The sequence below is a fragment of the Apium graveolens genome, chromosome 5 (assembly GCF_009905375.1).
Source record: "Apium graveolens cultivar Ventura chromosome 5, ASM990537v1, whole genome shotgun sequence".
Lineage (NCBI taxonomy): Eukaryota > Viridiplantae > Streptophyta > Magnoliopsida > Apiales > Apiaceae > Apium > Apium graveolens.
The window spans coordinates 1,959,613-1,980,962 of record NC_133651.1 but is presented as its reverse complement, the minus strand read 5'-3'; the positions used below and the strand labels follow the sequence as shown (position 1 = coordinate 1,980,962).

At 39.1% G+C, this 21,350-nt stretch overlaps 1 protein-coding gene and 2 pseudogenes across 1 annotated transcript; 1 reads left to right on the top strand and 2 right to left on the bottom strand.

Annotated features, from left to right (window-relative positions):
* Positions 1–3,317: 3,317 nt before the first annotated feature.
* Positions 3,318–5,658, bottom strand: LOC141725151 (uncharacterized; annotated as a pseudogene).
* A 6,957-nt stretch (positions 5,659–12,615) lies between these two features.
* Positions 12,616–13,107, bottom strand: LOC141725146 (uncharacterized). Its single transcript, XM_074527577.1, has one exon. It carries the CDS (start codon positions 13,105–13,107, stop codon positions 12,616–12,618), a length of 492 nt encoding a protein of 163 aa, XP_074383678.1.
* A 3,435-nt stretch (positions 13,108–16,542) lies between these two features.
* On the top strand, positions 16,543–20,970 carry LOC141725139 (uncharacterized; annotated as a pseudogene).
* Positions 20,971–21,350: the final 380 nt, after the last annotated feature.

The window sequence follows — 21,350 nt, the reverse complement described above, 5'->3', positions numbered from 1 at the left end:
AAGCATACCTAACTAACTTACCAACCTAGTAAAAGTTGATTCATCAAGTGGCTTGGTAAAGATGTTTGCAAGTTGTTGCTCACTTGGAACAAAATGAAGTTCAACAGTAACATTCTTAACATGCTCTTTTATGAAGTGGTACTTGATATCAATGTGCTTTGTCCTTGAATGCTGCACGGGATTTTCAGTGATGGCAATGACACTTGTGTTGTCAGAAAATTGGAATCTTGTCCACATGTCTATAAAATCTGTGCACATCAGGCAGCAACTGCCAACAGAAATATATCCAGCCTTAGCTGTGGAAGTAGAAGCTGAATTATGTTTCTTACTGAACTAGGACACAAGCTTTTTTCCTAGAAATTGACATGTGCCAGTTGTACTTTTCCTGTCTATTTTGCATCCTGCATAATCTGCATCTGAATAACCAATTAGATTAAAACCAGAATCTTTAGGGGTACCAATTGCCAAGTTTTGGTGTCCCTTGAGATAACTGAAAATTCTCTTAATAACTACTATTTAACAATTTTGGAAATCTACTAAAAGTATCATTCAAAGATTCACCTTCCTCAAAGTGGAAGTGTTCATATTGTTGTATCAGGAGTTGCATCTTGTTTTCTCCAACTTGCTCAGTTCCCTCACAAAGCACTTGGATTTGATCCCAAATTTCCTTAGCAGTATTACAGTTAATGACATTGTCAAACATATCTCCACCAAGACCTTTGAATAGAATATTCATAGCCTTTTTGTTTTTATGAACTTGCTCAATGTCTTCACCTATCCATTCTGACCTTGGCTTTAGGACTGTTTGGTCATTTCCAACAGCTCATTCAACATCTGTTGCAGCCCTGCGAGGAACATGAAGTCCTTTCTCTATACAGTCAACATATCTTTCATCTTGAGATAGTAGATAAAGGTGCATCTTCACTTTCCAGTGATGATAGTTGTTTTTGTCTAGAATTGGGATCTTCACTCCAACATCCTTTATACTCATGTTTTTTTAGATTGTTTGATCTTTAAACTCTTTGTATGTCAAAAGCTTGCTCTGATACCAACTGTTATTCCCTAACAATCTATCAACAGAATTAAAGGGGGGTTGAATGGAATTCTGGTTACTTTTGAAATTTTGAAAAGCTTCTTACTATATATATATCAGTGTTTGAATATGCTTGTGTGCGAATAAACAAAGATTGTATTCAAGAATACAAAGTAAGTAAACAGGTGTTTAAAAACTTTCCGGTGGATTGATATTTTCACCAGAGATATATATATAAATGTGACGAAATCTCTGTGATGCAAATAACACACAGTTGCTTACAAGTGTTTACAACTTAGAACTCTAGAGACTAAGAATACAGCTTGCCTTGCTCTATTGTTCAAAAATAGAAAATATAATTCTTCTTTTCTTAACACTTACTACTCTTGGTTTATATATCACCGAGTTACATAAAACCTGTCAGCTAGGTGTAATCACATGTTTCTTCATTTCTCTATCCAATGCAATCCAGTAAGATACAACATCTTTGAATGTCCATGTTTTGCATGAAAATGGAAATGTTTCATTTTCTTCTAAATCCTGATTCCAGGCTCCCACATTCCTTTTGTATACAATCAACTCATGTGACTGTCAAGTCACTTTCAAGTCCCTTTCAACTGCTATTTGAATTGATTATCTATTGAGGTTTTATAGGCGTCATCAGTTGAAACTTCGTCTGTTATCCGTTGAAACTTGACTAGCACATCCGTTGAAACTTTGTAGAATAGCAGTTGAAGTTGTTTTCATAACAGTTGATACTCTTTCACTTATACAAAATTACAAGGCATCTTCTATATACAATTATCCTACCTATTTTGTATATTTTGCTAGTAGTCAACATGACTTATAAATAATTAAAACTCCCAAATCCTCCCAGCTAATTTAATATACAAAATGTGTTACAAACTTATTAAAATAAACTACTCTTTCAACGGATAAATGATGTGATCATCCGTTGAAAGTTACAAAATCATTTAACTTATCTATTTAGAGTGTTTTGGTGAGTTATCATCAAAACTATAACATATTCATAACATAATACATTATAGTTAATTTACATTATTTGTAGCAAACAAACTATCGTTTATTTTAAAAATAAATAAATATATATATATATATTAAAAATTAATTCATAATAAAAATAAATGAAATTAAATTATTGTATAATTAAAACGGGTGAAAAGATAAAAAAAACTATATTATAGTACTAAATAGTAAATATGGTTAATACATAATTTAATATATATTGATTTGATTATAAAACATTAAACATACATATATAAACACAATTAATGTTGTTAAAAAATTATAGAAGATATCACATTAAAATTCATCATCCTCAGTGTTGCAACGTGCAAGTCAGTGTATTCAACCCTAAATTACATATATTATCGGATTGGGGTAGGTTTATATTCAATAAAAAAATCGTGTTTCGAATACCCGAATTCAAATCAAAGTTCCTTTGACCGGGTTTAAGTATAGTAAAAAATTTGGGTTTGGATATAGATTATGTCATATCCGACCTGATTTTCATTCTAGTATTGGTATTGTGAGAAAATAAAAAGGAAAGATTAAAACTTGAAAAATGAGTTTTGTGAAATTCTTATTTATATTTTAACCTATACTAACCAGTAAATTCTTTATAATAATCTTTTCAGTCCAAAGAATATTAATGTATAGAGATTTTACCGTAATTAACTTAAATTATGTTTAATTAAAGTATAGAGTTGGTTATTAAGTTATGTATATTGATATTAATTATTGACTTCAAAAAAAAGAGAAACATTAAAAATTACTGAAAAATAACAAAAGAAAAGCACTGATTAGTAGGTTACAGAAATCGCTTATCGGATAAAATCGGTGGAGGGACCTTATAGCGATTTATCGGAAATCGGGGATTTATCGGAATGATAAATCGGTGAGAAATCAGAAGTAATTTATTATTTATTTTTAAATTTATGTGCGTAAGTATAAAAAATATGTAAGATTTCAGCAAACTTCTGAATGAAAATATGGCTCTTACAAAAAAGAATCAACTGCAAAACCATAACTTTAGTTATATGCATTAGTTAACTGCAAAAATATAATCCTAGTTAAATACATTAAGTCATTTAACCATTACATTGAAAATACTTACAACCAAAAGTACATCCCTCCTAATATTTTATATCCAGAGCACTATAAAAAATTGTGCTTTTTTCTATACTATAAATCCCTTGTGGAATTCTAAAACTAATGATAGCAACTACGCAACCCAAAAGGTGAAACCAGGCAGTCAAAAGTGTTACCAGCGTTCATTATGTAAATCACCAAACAGATGATCAACATTAAAGAACGGTTCCTCGACTTCAGAAAGAAAATCATCTTCATCGAGTTCTCTAATTGGATCATTACTGATGTTTATCTCATTGCAGGTGATTGTAGAACCTTCAGACTCATCATCATCGCCACCATCCACAATCCACTCTTGAGCCATCCGAGCATCATTTGCTAATAATGGATCACAATTTTCCTTCAATTTTTTATTTTTGTTAAGAAGCTTGGAATTAAACTTGACATATGCAAGATCATTCAATCTCTCTGAATCCAGCCTATTCCTCTTTTTGGTATGAATCTAACAATAAAAAGATAGTTTTAAAAAACCTGAGGACCTTATATTGAAAGTGAGCATAAATACAATAACAATAATTTAACAATTACAAACCCTTCAAAGGTGCTCCAATTCCTCTCGCATCTTGAAGAACTCGTGGTCAGGCCAAGTATTTTCATTGCCATTTTTTGTAAATTTGGTGTCTCGGATCCATAATTAGACCACCAAGCAACTATCATGACAAAGAATAATTAAAACTGATGAATTTTACTTTAACCATAAATGGAGTCAATTAAGTGAAAGATGGCATATATTTAAAGTTATTACCTGGATTAAAATCGTCATCATTCTTAATTCTTCCCGAAATGGATAACTTTTTTAAAAATATACCTTCCATTGCCTTATACTTGTGCAACTCAATATTAGAGACCACATTTTGAGTTTGAAAATCATCAGGGAAGAAGGCCTCAACACAAGTTATGAACGCTCCCATGCAATTAGAATCATTTTTCGCTTCATCATCTCTATAATAGTAGTAAGGGTTCAAGAGATATCCAGTCAAATGCAATGGCTCGTCAAGTCGATCTTTAATCCTTGAATCAACGATGTAGATAATAGGATTATATGTTTCTTTTACATCTTTACAAATTGTAATGACTTCTTTTTTAGCATCTTTAATTTGACCATCAATGAAACCCATTGACGGTCTCAAATCACCATCCACAAGTCTTAGCAGCTTAAATAACGGCTTAAAAACTTCTACACAAAATGAGAGATTGGTCCAGAAAGATTGGCTAACTATAGTATTATACGCTGCTATTCCCTTTGGTTGAGTAGCATACTTACAACTACTCCATTCAGTAGAAAGAAACATATATTTTAAACTTTCCTGCTTTTCTAACATACTTTGCATCGTAAGGAAAGAACTTGCAAACCTGGTAACACCTGGCCTCACAATATCCCTTTTTTGTAAACTTTCTCATCAACACCAAAGTTTTATGATGTGCATTAATATATATAGTTAAAGACTTTGCCTGGTCAACCACAACCTTAAAATTTGGAACTTTACCTGCATATGTTTGGTCTCTTTTGCTTCAAGAGTCTAGCTGCAACAAAGTTATTGGTAGCATTGTCAGTCACAACTTGTATCACAGCTTTACTTCCAACATTTTCAATCCACTTGTCTACGTAGTCAAATATAAACTTTCCTGTATGTGCCTCCAATGAACATTCAACTGAAGATAAAAAAGTAGTTCCAATATTGTAATTAACGCACAAGTTCATTATACTTCGTCTTTTTCTGTCGGACCATGTATCAGTCATAACGGAACATCCCCCATCCTTCCATTCATCCTCCTGTGCCTTCATTTTTCTTTTGTATTATAAACAGCTTGCTTTAACAGATGTTCCCTCAACTGATATTGAGTTGCTGGTATGTACCCAGGACCAAATTGTCCTACAGCCTCAACAAACATACGAAAACCATCATTGTTAATTATATTAAATGGAATCCCAGATTCATAAACCCATTGACTAGATATGTGTGCACCTCGTTCGTTCTGCTCTTGAACAATACCTCATTAATATGTTGTTGTATTTTTTTGTCAGATGAGGATATTGCTCTTGTATATTGATCAATTGGACAAAGTGGGTGTGGTTTCTTGCTCACACCGTCTATCTCAACACAATCATCAAACTCATTGTCATCTACTGTGATATTAACATCTTTCCTGATTTCTTCATGTGTCTTCCTTTTGTTTTTTTTGGTGATCTTAATCTCCTCCAATGCTCGTTTACATTTTAGTTGGTTTATCGGAGAAGATTTATCACATGATACTACATTCCCTTTAACACGAGCTATATGTTGTTTTAGGCGAAAAACACCTCCACTGAGTACTCTGCTCCATAACTTGCATTTAACCCTCTGTGAATTTCCTGCTATAACCATTTCACCAAATTCCCATCCCATATCTTCAGAATTACACTTTATTGGATCATCAACAGCGGATGAATTACAATCAGGAGAGTTTTCCATTCTGTAACTCTACAAGAACAATTAAAAAACCAAAACAATTATCAACTATGGTCTATGGTGAAGTCTATACGATAAAAATTTAGTATTGCTTATGCTATGTTAATTAAAAAAAGATAGTCAATTTACAAATTCCTTAACTCATAACTCATTCAACTTAAGAAAAATTATGAATCCCTAAAGTCAGATTGGGGATGATAGAACAAAATATAGACACAAGAACCATTATCCATTCTACAACCTTCGAAGTTCATATAGAAATCTATACATATCTCAATCAACAAATAATAATTAAAAAGACCTATATATGGTTATAACTATTATTTATAAGAAACAAGAATCAAAGTTAAAACATAGAAGTAGAGGAAATTGAAATCAATACCTCTGGATTCTGATATTGATAGGTTCTTCTTTGTCGATTGTGTTAGGTTTGTATACCTTTTTTCTCTCCTCTCCTCCAGAAATATCAAGCTTCAAGACCCAGTTCTGTTTGTGTCCGACTTTTTTTGTATGTATAATAATTGATATGTTGTTGACTTTCCCGATTTCTGGCCCGACTTTTGACCGATATCAACAAAACGTTTATTGTAGCGATTAGCGGGTATTAGATCAGCAACATCTCTCCAGCCGACATTTCGGTCGATTTATCGGTTAATACGCCAATTTCTACAACACTACTGATTAGTGGTATAATGATAAATAAGAAATGGAGGTGAGATAAGATTAATAGACGTGGATAATTAAGAAGTGATGAAGTGCATATAAAAAATGGGGAAAAAGTGAATAAGTGGAGACTAATTTGAAATGAAAAATAGAAAAAATAAGTGTAGGGTAATTTAAGAAATAAAGAAGAGATAATAAGCGGAGAGACAGGATAAATAAAAAATGTGAAAATGACATTTTTAACCTTTATTATAATGAAAACTAACCATGGTAAGTGTTGACGGAGGAATTTGGGAGCAACAAAGTCTGAGGTTCGTAGATGGAAACAAGATCTGTGATGGCGGTTCTTCGTCGGAAACGTGAACAGTAATCGATGGATTCGATGAACAGTATTCGTCGGAATAGATGAACAGTGTTGGGTGGTGATGATTATTGGGGGCTAAGATTGCTTAGGGTTAGTGGTGGCTCCTTTGCGCTCTCGATTCTGACCCCCTACAATTTGCCTACGTACCCCTATTTATAGGGGATCAAGCCCACATAGTTCTTAGGGAACAAGAAACCTAATGGGCTTAGATTTCTTATCCCGAGGCCCAGTAGGAAACCCACTGGAAACCGTCTTCTACTAGCTTTATGAATATCCGCCGATGAGGTCCAACCATAAAGGCCCAAGGCTCGTCTGCGGCTTCGAGACTTCACGGATAAGGCATCACCCTGGCCAAGGATAACCCTCCGCTACCAGCTATTTCTCTAGTCCGCGGACGCAGGTATAGCCGTGGTTCACCCCAAATGTTGGACGCATCCTTGTCCCCCGATAAGGAGCCCCTACCAGATTGCAGGACAAGTGATCCCAAGCTTTTGGGTGCAAAGTGCAGGATACTCCAAAGTCTCCCAACGAGGACACCCGTTGACTACAGAGACAGAGCTCCCAAAGCACACACCAGATTTCACCCCACATCCCCAATGGGGACACCCATTGACTACAGGAGGAGGCCTTTGGTCCAGGCATACCCCTGGAGGTCTCTGACCACGGACACCACCAGTAACTTAGGACGCGCCCTATCTTTAGCCTCTTATAATCTGCGCATGAACATAACATGGCGCGCCTGTTTGTAGTTAAACACATCCTTTAGAATAGACTAGGATTTTATTTATGGCGCGCCTTCTCATGAGAAGGCTCGTCTTAGAAGGAAGCTGACATAGATCATAGGAAATACCCTTCTCTTAAGCTTACCCCTACCTTTTCTGCTTTCTTTATACTTTCGTATCTCGTTCTTTCGTATTGGGCGCGCCCTCAACATTTTTTTTGGTTTTCTTGACAGCTGGAAGACGAGGGCACGTCCTCTCCTTTTCACCCTTTCAAGAACTTCCTTATCAATTTAGGAATCTATTCACCTCCAAACACTTACTTTGATCCCCAGCCTCCAAACGCTCATCATACCCCTGAATTTCTGAATCGGGTGGCGCGCCTTGTTCAAGATTCTAAAAAGGGGACCTTGATGGCAGATTCTTCAGAAAGCTCTTCCACGAACAACATTCCTTTATCTTGCAGACATGGGAAGCAGAAACTAGTCCAAAAGGATAGATCCCCAGCCCCAACTAGTACAGAATTGGACGACGATGACTGGTTCGAGAGTTTGAATGCTGACAGGTATAGGGGTGTTGAGAGGGGCGTCAATGTAAATGTCGGGCCTTCCAAAGTTTCCTACAGGGCTGTTTCTCCAAGCCTATCTCCACAAAAAACACAGGGCGCGCCTACCACTCCTATTTCTGAGGGCGCGCCTGAAGGAAATGCATCGCCACTTCGCAATGAAGCAAATTTCTTTGATGAGGACTCCTTCCAGTTTTCCACCTCTCCTGAACCTTCCCCAATCCCCTTCCAACACTGGGAAATTTCTGACAGTGAATTAGATTTTGATTGGGATGAATTTGAACCTTGCAACGAAGCTGTGAAGAAACGCTTCAGGAAGGAGCATGGGAAGCTTTTTTGCGTGGGCCTGTCCTCAGCTTGTTCAGATGAGCAACTGGGATGGCTCATTGAATTTTATGATATGGAAGGCATATGGGCGCGCCCTTTAAGCATGATGCGTCCCCACATCTTCAACTATGGGAATAACTTTAAAATCCCTAGAATGGTAATCAGCCCTAAGCTGGTATCCTTAGGAGTAGGCGCGCCCTTACATCCTTATCTTAGGGAAGTGATAGAACTTTACGACATGGCTCCACTCCAACTCTCTCCCAACAGCTATAAATTTATTCTGTCCCTGTTCATTCTCTACACGGACCTGGGTTTTCCTCAGCCTTCAAAGGCTAAAGTCACTTATTTTTTCAACCTGAGAAAGTCTGACCACGGGTATTACTACTTGGTTGTGGACAAGCAACACAATAAGAAGGGTTTCTCCTCTGGCAAGCTCAGCCACGAAAAAGGCTGGAAGGAAAACTTTTTTTACTTGTACGACGTTCCCAGATTAAGGATAAGATTCAATAAGTCACCAAGTTAGGGCGCGCCCTTTATTTCTTTTCCCTACATTATTTCTATGTTCCTTCTTCCTTTTTTACATCTTTATACTTTTTCAGACAGACCAGTTCCAAACCACTTAAGGGCGAGCCCAAAAAATAAGCTGAAGCCCTTCTCAGAGTGGCTGCTGACAGGTGGAACTTAAAAACCTTAGTCACCCGGACCAATTTGATGCGAGTAGGAATCCTTTCTGACCAAGTAGGAACGAAGTGTAAATATGTAAAATTTAGGAAAGGTGCCCCTGTTTCCCGTGTCATTGACCTAGATAGTGAAGAAGAGGCTGAAGAAGAAGAAGATGAAGCAGAAGACAGCTCTTTTCAAGGCCAAGATTCTTCAGGTCCAGTCATTGCAAAGTCTGAAGGCGCGCCTTTCTATAATTGACGCGTCCTAGCTTCCTTTCTGTTAGTTTTTGTATTAGCATAATAGATATAAACTCTTGTTGATGTGGTTAATCTTTCCGCCCCTTAGGGCGCACCCTTTCTCTCTAGGCGTAGCACTTTATACATATTTATCAATGTTACCTTTGTCAATCGTCTTTATTTATTGCTTTATTCAGCACACCTAACTGTTACGTTTAGTTAACATGTTCGGTGTTTTATGCAGAAATGGCTCCTCCAAGAATTCCCAAATCCTTCGGGGCGCGCCCTGGTGACAAACCCAAGCCTAAGCCAAAGAAGGATGCTCCTGCAGCACAGTCATCCATCCCAAATCCAACTCCTATTCCTCAAACAACTCATGTCCTGAAAAGGCCCGTGATTGACCTGACGGATAAACAGGGCGAGCCTAAAAGGCATAGAATAGAGGGCGCGCCTTCAGGCTCATCTGCTGCTTTGAATTCTCTTGGCCTCATGGGTTCCCTTCACGTTTCAGATGAAGAAGTGGAACAGTGGCAAGCCATGGACTTGGAAGAGGCCACTCATGCTTCTATAAAAGCATCTTGCCAATTGTTCGTCCACTCCACCCGAGTGGTGGACAAGCTTCTTGAAGAGAGGGCGCGCCTAGAGAGGCTGCAGGGTGACAATAACATTTTAAGGAACACCCTCAAAGACAAGGATTTTCTGCATGCCAAGGATATCAAAGCCAAGGACTCCGAAATCTCCTTTCTCAAGGATGAGGTGGCCAATCTTACTTCTCAGCTAGAGATTGCCAACAAAAAGGCTACCTCTCTCCACACTGAGGTTGGTGGAGCCAACTTGAGGATTGAGTATCTGGAGGAGCAACAGAAAATGGGCTGGCCTGATTAGAAGAGGGAAATAACTGATAAAGCCTTTGCCAATGGTTTCCACTTCTACAGGATTGGTTTCGTGGCCAATGATCCTGACTACACTTTTGAGAAGTTTGGGAAGGAAACGGTCGCTGAGATGATATAATTCAAGAAGGAGCATGCTGATGAAATCAAGGCGAGGAGGGTAGAGCTTGGATTAGAGGAAGAAGATGAGGGCGCGCCAAGAGGGGAACCTTCCAAGGACGTGCCTGAAGTTGATCCTACTGTTCCTCTTCAAACCATTCCTCCAACATACCAGTCTCAGGGTGTGCCTTGATTTATGTTTAATCCTGCATCCGTACTAAATTTTCAAATACTTCTGAGGAGCCAGGCCTCTTTTGATGCTGTGCAAAATTGTATGACTTATTTTTTTGCTACCCTTTTAACTTTGCATCATGACATTTCGTATGGCTTAATATGATTTTATCTTTTTCAGTATGCATAAAAATTTGTTAAGGCGCTTTAATTTTTTCTTGGCCATTTCATGTTTCCAAAATCATGACGGCGCGCCTTTATATCATGTTTCCATGAATTTGCAGTCAGTTCTTTTTATGTGATCTCAAAGTTGTCCCCATATTATTAAGATCTATAGACTCTTTTCTCGTACATTTTAGCAATGAGGGCGCGCCTTATTTCTTTTGCAAATAATTACTTTTTCTTATCAGTGATTCCCTTGCGATAATTTACTTAAGTGCCAGTCCAAGGGCGCGCTTTAATCTGGAGGAATTTTACCTTAGCTTATTTGACTAGCCATATACTTTTATTCCCTCATCGTCAGTTTTTTAGACGTGTCCTTTCATGTATGCATAGTATGTTATCTTGATTATGAAGTAACAGTTATTCAATAGGGCGCGCCTTAACATAGGGCGCGCCTCTGGTGTTCCTCAAATGAATTTTTTTTTATGCCAAGCAGATAAGACAATTTGAAGTAAATTCTTTCTTTTATTGATAATGCGCTGTAGTGTACAAGTTACACCAGTCCCATGGCTACTATGCTCTATGGGGAAACTATTTGAAAATTTTCTTCTTTCTACTAGTTCCAAGGTTCGCAGTCACATGTACTACTCCCCTAGGCTAGGAGGAATTTATTTGCTACTAGTCTATTACATAGGAATTAAGCATAAAAATAAGGGGGACACAACCACACCCTACTGATAATACTTCCGTAAATGTTCCGCGTTCCATGCTCGGGGAATAAGTTTACCATCCAGATCTTCCAAGCGATAGGTTCCCTTCCAGAGTATAGCATTGACCTTGTACGGTCCTTCCCAATTAGATCCAAGCACCCCGTGCTGAGCTATCTTAGTGTTAGGCATAACCTTTAGTTGTACAAGATCCCCAACCTTGAACGACACGGATTTTACCTTTTATTAAAATACCTTGCGATTCTCTGCTGATATGCAACAAGCTTCAATTGAGAGTTTGTTCGGGTTTCGTCTAACAAATCCAAGTGGAGCCTCTGGTTAACTTTTGCATCTTCAATAACAAACACGTCTCTCCGGAGGGATCTGGCTCCCACCTCTACGGGAACCATGGCCTCATACCCATAAGTCAGCAGAAATGAGGACTCTCCTATAGTCGATCTGGGAGTTATGTTGTAAGACCAAAGGACCATGGGCATTTCTTCTGGCCAGTCTCCCTTCTTTTCTTCCAACTTAGCTTTCAAAGTATATTTTATGATTTTGTTTACGGCTTCCGTCTGACCGTTGCTTTGCGGGTGGTAGACCGCGACAAAATCTTTCTTGATGTTCAAATCTTCACAAATCTTTCTCAGTTCTTTGCTGTTGAACTGCTTCCCATTATCCGAGATGAGCTTGTATGGAATACCAAATCTGCAGACTATGGAGTTGAAAATGAAATCCCTTATCTTCTTTGCTGTGATTGTGGCCAGAGGCATGGCTTCTGCCCATTTAGTAAAGTAATCAACAGCCACCATGGCATATTTCACACCCCCTTTTCCTTGGGCAACTCTCCAATGAGGTCGATCCCCCACATGGCAAAAGGACAAGGGCTTGTCAAAGAAGTGATAGACGTTGCCAGGGAGTTAGAGTAGTTAGCAAATCGCTGGCAGCGGTCACAAGCCCGAACATACTTGAAGGCATCTTCTTTCATAGTTGGCCAGTAATATCCTTGTCTGAGGATTTTTAAAGCCAACGAACCACCCCCCGAGTGATTGTCACAGATCCCTTCATGTACTTCTCTGAGGATGTAGTTTCCTTCCTCTAGATCTACGCAGCGCAATAGTGGTTGGTTAAATCCTCTCTTGTATAATACCCCATCATATTCAACATACTTGGCAGCCTGGTATCGAAGACGTCGAGCCTGCAGCTTGTCTCCCGGCACAGCTCCTGTTTGAATATAGTTATGAATGAGAGTCATCCAGCTCTCTTGCGGAATTTCTTGTGTCTGGAATACCTCTACCTCTGAAATACTCGGGATCTCCTGGATTCCCAAAGGGATTTTCCCAAGTTGGACGCTGTCCATCTGTGATCCCATCTTGGCCAAAACATCCGCATTACTATTTTATTCTCACGGAACATCTCATATATAACTCCGTCCTTGGTCCCCGGGCCTGGAAACCTCCGTTGACCTGGTTCACAACTAATTCGGAATCACTCTGAACTATCAGATTCACGGCCCCCACCTCCAGAGCTAATTTCAGACCGTTGATCAAAGCTTCGTACTCAGCATCATTGTTAGTGACATAAAACTTGAAATGGATAACACTCATCAAACGGTGCCCCTCCGGAGTGACCAAGACAATCCCGGCACCTGATCCATTATTGTTCACGGCCCCATCGACATATAATATCCACCAAGGGTGTGGGAGTTCCTCCCTCTTACCATCATGAGAATTTCCTTGTGAGGAATGTTCCGCCAACACTATGGTCTTGTCATCAACTTCAGAATCAAACTCAAGTATGAAATCAGCCAGCGCTTGTCCCTTGATTGCCGTGCGAGGACAATACTCCAAATCGAATTGTCCTAGTTCTACTGCCCATTTTAACATTCTCCCCGACGATTCGGGTTTGTGTAGAATATGCTGAAGCGGATAAGCGGTGCGAACTTCTATTCAGTGAGCCTGAAAGTATGGTCTTAACTTTCGTGCCGCAAGAATAAGAGCGTACACTAGTTTTTCCATGTTGGTATACCTAGTTTCCGCATCCAACAACCTTTTGCTCACATAGTACACGGGCCACTGGTGGCTTGCTTCTTTCTTCACCAACACCGCGCTGACGGAGTATTCAGATACCGCCAAGTAAAGAATCAATGTTTCTCCGTCTTCTGGCTTGGCCAACATTGGAGGATTTTCCAACTGCTCTTTGATTTTCAGAAAAGCCTCTTCATACTGAGGGGTCCACAGAAAATCCTTCCCCCTTCCTTTGATTGCCTTGAAGAATTACTTGCACCTATCCGATGACTTTGAGAGAAATCGATTTAGGGCCGCAATCCTTCCTGTCAAGCTCTGTACCCGCTGGTGGGAGATTTCATGTCCAACAGAGCCTTGATTTTTGCTGGGTTAGCCTCAATTCCCCGGTGGTTGACCATGAATCCCAAGAATTTCCCTGATTCCACACCGAATACACACTTCTGCGGGTTTAGCTTCATCTTATACTTTCTCAAAATATGGAACATCTCAGCTAAGTCGGCGATGTGATCTTCCGCTTTTTTAGACTTCACGAGCATATCATCCACATATACTTCCATCGTCTTTCCAATCTGCTTCTTGAACATTTTGTTTACCAATATTTGATAAGTGGCACCGGCGTTGATCAGACCAAATGGCATTCCGATATAGCAATAGAGTCCCCTATCAGTAATAAAAGAGGTGTGCTCCTGGTCGGGCTCATACATGGGAATTTGATTATACCCGGAGTATGCGTCCATGAAGCTGAGCAAGGCATGTCCTGCCGTGGCGTCGACCAACTGATCGATTCTTGGCAAGGGAAAACTATCCTTCGGACACACTTTATTCAGATCGGTGAAATCCACACATGTTCTCCATTTACCGTTGGGCTTTTTTACCAACACCGGGTTTGCTAGCCACTCTGGGTAGAAGGATTCCCGATTAGTCCGACGTCCAGGAGCCTTTCTACTTCTTTTGTTAAGGCTATAGCTCTCTCTCCGCTTATGGCCCTGCATTTTTGTCGAACCCCTTTATGCTTGGGATCGATATTCAAACGGTGGTACATTACCTCTGTATCAATTCCTACCATATCAAAATGGTTCCATGCAAATACATCAAGGTTCACCAAGAGAAATATCGAAAGACTCTCCTCCAACCTTGGTGCCAACTGAGATCTTATTCTTAAAACTTTACTTGGATCTTTTTCATCGACAGGGATTTCAATTGTATCTTCTGTTGGCCCCATCTTCTCCGTTGGCATTGGTATCCGGGGATCCAGGTCGGGCGAATTATGGGTTTCATTGTCCTGTAGAGAAGGCACATCCCCTTTTAGGAGGAGCGTCGACTTCTTTGGAAGGCGCGCCCTACATAGCAGGGGCATCAACTTCCTTGATATGTTTCGCGGGCAAGGGCGCTCCTTCAGGAAGAAGGGCATCTACCTTACGCTCATCGTGTTCGAGGCTTTGCAAGACGTCGAATCTTCCTTCTAACCGTTCCCCATTGAAATCTGCTTGGACTATGGTGTTCGAGGCCTCCTCTTCTTCCAACATCTCAATTCCGATCGTGTCTTCCAAGAACAACGTTGCTGGGGGCGGCCCGGAGGGACGCTCATCTTCTTGCTCGACATAATAATGGACTCGGATTTCCTCGATCGGTTGCTCAATGCTCTTTTCTTGATCATCGTCTGATGTATCTTCGGCGTGGGAGTCTTTTCTAAAGCCTCTCATAGCTTGCCTGTAGCACTCCCAAGAGTCATACTGAGAACCCTTTATAGTTCCCACCCCATTTGGCATTGGAAATTTGATGGTTAGGTGGTGGATTGAAGTAATAACCCTCATTTCCCGCAGAAAAGGTCATCACAGTAACACGTTGTGGGACTATTCCTGATTCAGGACCTTAAACTCGAGCATCTTTGTTACCGACAACGGGCTTTCCCCCAAAGTACATGGCAGCCGAATCGATCCCATGACTCTAACTCCTGCGCCAGAAAAGCCATAGACCCGCGAATCTTCCCCCGACATATCCCGATCAGGTAGCCCCATCTTCTTAAAGGTGCTGTTGTAGAGGATATTTGCCGAGCTTCCGTTATCCACGAAGGCCCTATGGACATTTTTGGTTCCGATCTGGATGGAAATAACCAGCGCATCATTGTGGGGATGATGTACCCATCGGGCATCTGTTTCTCTGAAGGTAATATCCATGGACTCGCCCTTAAATAATTTGGGCGGTCGAGTTTCCACCATATGAATGTCCGTGAGAGGCCTGAACCGAGCTTCCCTAGCGTATCTTGCCAAGGCTCGGTTTACTGTATTCCATCCCGGAATCTCCCCCGTAGATTATTCGGATGCTGCCATCCCTGATGAATTTATTTTCTACCAGAGTATCATTGTTCGACCCGCGCGGGGCTCGCCTTTCTTCTTCCTTTGCTATGTCATCCTTGTGCTTCCTTACTTCCTTGACTACCCATTCACCAAGGTGTCCTTGATGTGAATATGAAAGGAAATTTGGTTGAGGATCAGCCTATTAATCTGTTACTCACTACAATGGGGTTTGACAATGACAAGAGACAAATATGGGTCACAAAGCTTACTTGGACAACAAAGCATGATGAAGGAATGGATGAAGCTTTGCCACTCAACTCAACAACCAGCATGGGCTGACCTATTTTGGCTTATACAATTAATAATTCGACTTTTGGCTTGCAAGTTTTTACCTTTCACTTGAAAGGGTTTTTCTTGCTTTAAGCACTTAGGATTTTATTTTCCTATTTGGATTTTGTTTTTATATGTTTTCTATTTGGATTTGGATTTTAAATTTGTTTCCTAAAAGGATTCAGATATTGGCTAATTCAAGCTGATATTGAATTTCTCTTGGAATTCTGTTGGGTTTAGGTTATTGGTTAAGCCTATAAATACCCCTCTCATGTAATCGTTTAAGAGATATGTGATGATTATGTTTTGAGATAAACTATGATTAGTTTTCTTTCTTCTAAACTTCAATTACTGGATTGTTTTGAAGGTTAGATTCAAATTACTTAGTTTCTGGATTGATCTAAGGAATTTGAGATTCAAAGTTCACGTTTCTGGATTGATCGTGTTCATTGAAATATCCTTTTCTTCTTGTTTTTGTTTCTTTGTGGTGCGATCCACATCAATTTGGTATCAAGAGCCAAGGTTTTTTTTTCTCCAATTTCCTAATAGTTGGGAGATCTAGGTTCTGAAAAAGAAATTTTTTTTTACTATTCACGGGTACTGTTCACGGGGTTACTGTTCACGTGCACTGTTCATCAGAATTTTTTTTCCCCTTCGTATTTTTCATATGGCTACCGATGAATTACTCATGAAATTAATTAAAAAATTGGAGGATATAGATGTACGAACGGAAAAGCTTGCTGATTCAACAGAGTCTAGATTGGAAGCGGTTGGTAAACTTTTACTTAAGGTGCAAAACGACAAGACACATGATGAACTTGTTGATTCGGGTGATTCTGTTTCACCTAAAGAGAAAAGCTTTAAAATTGATGACCGTGGGATTAAACTTGATGATTTTACAGGATTAGGCAGCCCAGACGATTTTCTTGAATGGGTTCGACAAGTTGAGAAGATTTCTGATTATAAGCGGTTTGATGATAAGACACGATTTCAAATTGCTACGATCAGACTTACAAAGAATGCAAGATTATGGTTTGAGAACCTGAAGGCAAGAAGAGCTAGATCTGGAAAAGAAAAGATCATGACTTGGACAACTTTAAAGAAAAAACTTCGAGCAAGGTATCTTCTGGATGATTACGAACAGGTACAATACTTGAAGCTCACCTCCCTTTCTCAAGATACAATGAGTGTTTCAGAGTATGTTGCTGAATTTGATAGATTATACTTAATTTGTGACTTGGCGGAAAAAGAAACAATGAAAATTGCAAGGTTTATTCGTGGATTAAAACGACCTATTGCTAAAAAGGTAGAATTACATTCATATAGCTCGTTTAATGATGTTTGCAAGCTAGCTATGAAAATAGAATCTCATCAAGAAGAGGAGAAACTGAAATCTACTTTTAAAGGGTTTGGGTCTGGTACTTCCAAAGGGACTGGACAGTTTAAATCTAATTTTTCCGATGACTCTACACAAGCTTCGCTGAAAAGTCAATCGACTGGCTTTACTGCACAACCAGAGACTTCTTCATCGGCCGAGAAGAAGGCTGAAAGGCAGAAAGTGTATGTGTTTAAAGAAGAGTTCGATAGTCGACGAAAGTGTTTTAAGTGTCAAGGTAAAGGACATATTGCAAGTGAGTGTCCTTCTAGAAGAACTCTTACTATGAAGCAATACATGGAGTGGGATGCAGAGGAACAGTTCTTACAATTTCTCCCAGAAGTGACTCAAGAGAAATTAGTCAATAATGACGGAGATGAACTTGCTTATGTAGAGAATGATGCTAATTTGCTTGTTGTTCGTAGGATTTTACACACAGAGACTACACCAAATACTGATCAACGAGAAAACTTATTTCACACAAGGTGTAAAGTTGGGGATCGGACTTGCAATATGATTATTGATAGTGGATCATGCACGAACATTGCATCCATTGACATGGTCAATAAGCTAAATCTTCCAACTCATGTTCATGAGAAACCATATAAGTTGAATTGGCTTGATGACTCGAAGGGTTTAGACGTGAAAAAGCAAGCCTTGGTGAGTTTTTTGATTGGTAGTTATAAGGATGAGTTATGGTGCGATGTAATTCCTATGAGTGCATGTCATCTTTTACTTGGAAGACCATGGCAGTTTGATAGAAAGGTAATGCATGAAAGTGATACTAATGTTTATTCGGTACAAGTTGGGAGTAAACGTATTAAACTTCAACCTTTGTCTCCTAATGAGTATTATGAACATATGCGTGATTCAAAGAAGAAAACTAGCTTATTTTTGTCAGGAAAAGAATTTGAAAAGGAGGCGGCTACAAATGGGGGTATAGCATATGCTTTGTTTATAAAGAAAATAACTCATAATCAAGGCGATTCCGATCCACTTCTTCATGATTTGCTCGCTGAATTTGGTGATATTTTTCCAGATGAGTTACCTACTGGTTTACCTCTAGTACGAGGAATCGAGCATGCAATTGATCTTATTCCTGGTGCTCCTTTACCTAATAAACCTGCTTATAGATGTGATCCAGAGGCCTCTAAAGAGCTTCAGAGACAAATTGAAGATTTGATTGAAAAAGGTCTTGTACGCGAGAGTATGAGTCCTTGTGCGGTTCCCGCTTTGCTAGTTCCAAAGAAGGATGGAAAATGGAGAATGTGTGTTGATTCTAGAGCGGTAAACAACATTACCATCAAATATCGTTTCCCTATGCCTCGATTAGAAGACATGCTTGATGAGTTGCATGGTGCGACAATTTTCTCTAAGATTGATCTTCGAAGTGGATATCATCAAATGCGGATTCGTGAAGGTGATGAATGGAAAACAACTTTTAAAACTAAACAAGGATTATATGAGTGGATGGTGATGCCTTTTGGTCTTTGCAATGCCCCTAGCTCCTTTATGCGGCTCATGAATGAGGTACTTCGTCCTTTCCTAAACAAATTTATCGTTGTCTATCTTGATGATATTCTGGTTTATAGTAGAGATAAATTTGAGCATATGCATCACCTTAGACTTTTGTTTGAAAAGTTGCGAGACCAGAAACTTTTTGGTAAACTCGAGAAGTGTTCTTTTATGGTATCGCGTATCTCGTTTCTTGGTTATATTATTTCTGATTGTGGAATACAAGTTGATCCTGAAAAGGTTATAGCTATTTCTTCCTGGGTTGTTCCTCAAACCGTGCATGAGGTGCGGAGTTTTCATGGATTGGCTTCTTTTTATAGAAGATTTATCAAAAACTTTTCTTCTATTACGGCTCCTATTACCGAGCTACTCAAAAAGGGTGAGTTTGAATGGTCTAATCAAGCTCAAAAGGCATTCGATGAGATTAAGGAAAAGCTTTTTAATGCTCCAGTTTTAGCCTTACCAGATTTTAATACACTATTCGAGGTTGAGTGTGATGCAAGTGGAGTTGGTATAGGTGTTGTTTTGATTCAAGCAAAAAGACCTATTTCATTTTTTAGTGAAAAGCTGACTGGCGCAAAACACAACTATTCTAATTATGATCGTGAGTTTTATGCTATTATCCGAGCATTGGATCATTGGTCGCATTATTTGCGTCCCAAACCTTTTGTGCTATATTCTGATCATGAAGCGCTAAAGTTCATTAATGGACAACAAAAGTTGAACTATCGTCATGCTAAATGGGTGGAATTTCTTCAATCTTTCACATTTTCCTCAAAATACAAAGAAGGAAAGTCTAATGTCGTGGCAGATGCTCTTTCAAGGAGGGCATATTTGTTAGCTATGGTTGATGCTCAAATTCTTGGTTTTGAGCTTCTTAAAGGCTTGTATGCATCTGATGTTGATTTTGCACAAGAATTCAGTTCTCCAACTCGGAATTACACCATTCAAGATGGGTTTCTTTTTAAGGGGAATAAGCTTTGTATTCCTCATTGTGGTGTGCGTGAGTTACTTGTTCGTGAAGTACATAGTGGTGCTATTGCCGGCCATTTTGGGGTGCATAAAACTTTGGATATGTTAAATGAGAGTTTTTTCTGGCCTCGAATGATTCGAGATGTTCAATCAGTGGTTTCTAGATGTGCTACTTGTCAAAAGGCCAAAAGTACATTTTCTAAGGGTTTGTATACTCCACTTCCTGTTGCTGAAGTTCCGTGGGATAGTGTAAGTATGGATTTTATCATTGGTTTGCCAAGAACGCAAAGAGGGAAGGATTCTATAATGGTTTTCGTTGATCGTTTTTCAAAGATGGCTCACTTTATTCCAATGACTAAGACGGATGATGCACAACATATTGCTGATCTCTATTTTAAGGAGATTGTTCGTTTGCATGGTATTCCATGAAGCATTGTTTCTGATCGAGATTCAAAGTTTTTGAGTCACTTTTGGAAGTGTTTATGGAGATGGCTCGGAACTAAGTTGCTATTTAGCACATCTCATCATCCTCAGACGGATGGCCAAACTGAGGTGACTAACAGGACTTTAGGTACCTTACTTCGTGGATTAGTAGGCAAGACTCAAAAGGATTGGGATATCAAGTTATGTCATGCCGAGTTTGCTTATAATCGATCTCATTCTTCTACTACCTCTCGTTCTCCTTTTGAAGTGGTTTATGGTATTAACCCATTTCTTCCAATTGATTTGCTTCCTTTACACAAAGATGATATTCATACTGATGCCAAGAATCGTTTGGATGTCTTTAAGAAGACCTGTGAGCAAGTAAAGGAGAGGATTGAGAAGATGAATGCACTTTACAAGGCTCGAGCCGACAAGAGGCGTAAGCAACCTGTATTCAAACCTGGAGATCTTGTTTGGGTTCATTTGCGAAAAGAAAGGTTTCCAAGCAAGAGAAAGAACAAGCTTATGCCAAGGGCAGATGGTCCATTTGAGGTACTTGAAGCTTATGGAGATAGCGCTTACAAGATAGATCTACCAAGTAACTTTGGCGGTGTTAGTGCAACTTTTAATGTGGGTGACCTTTCTCCTTACTTGGATGATGTGAATTTGAGGGCAAATTTTTTTGATGAGGGGGAGAATGATGTGAATATGAAAGGAAATTTGGTTGAGGATCAGCCTATTAATCTGTTGCTCACTACAATGGGGTTTGACAATGACAAGAGACAAATATGGGTCACAAAACTTACTTAGACAACAAAGCATGATGAAGGAACGAATGAAGCTTTGTCACTCAGCTCAACAACCAGCATGGGCTGACCTATTTTGGCTTATACAATTAATAATTCGACTTTTGGCTTGCAAGTTTTTACCTTTCACTTGAAAGGGTTTTTCTTGCTTTAAGCACTTAGGATTTTATTTTCCTATTTGGATTCTGTTTTTATATGTTTTCTATTTGGATTTGGATTTTAAATTTGTTTCCTGAAAGGATTCAGATATTGGCTAATTCAAGCTGATATTGAATTTCTCTTGGAATTCTGTTGGGTTTAGGTTATTGGTTAGCCTATAAATATCCCTCTCATGTAATCTTTTAAGAGATATGTGATGATTATGTTTTGAGATAAACTATGATT

Coding starts and splice junctions, on each gene's coding strand:
- LOC141725146 (XM_074527577.1), bottom strand. CDS start 13,107: ATGTTAAAATGGGCAGTAGAACTAGGACAATTCGATTTGGAGTATTGT.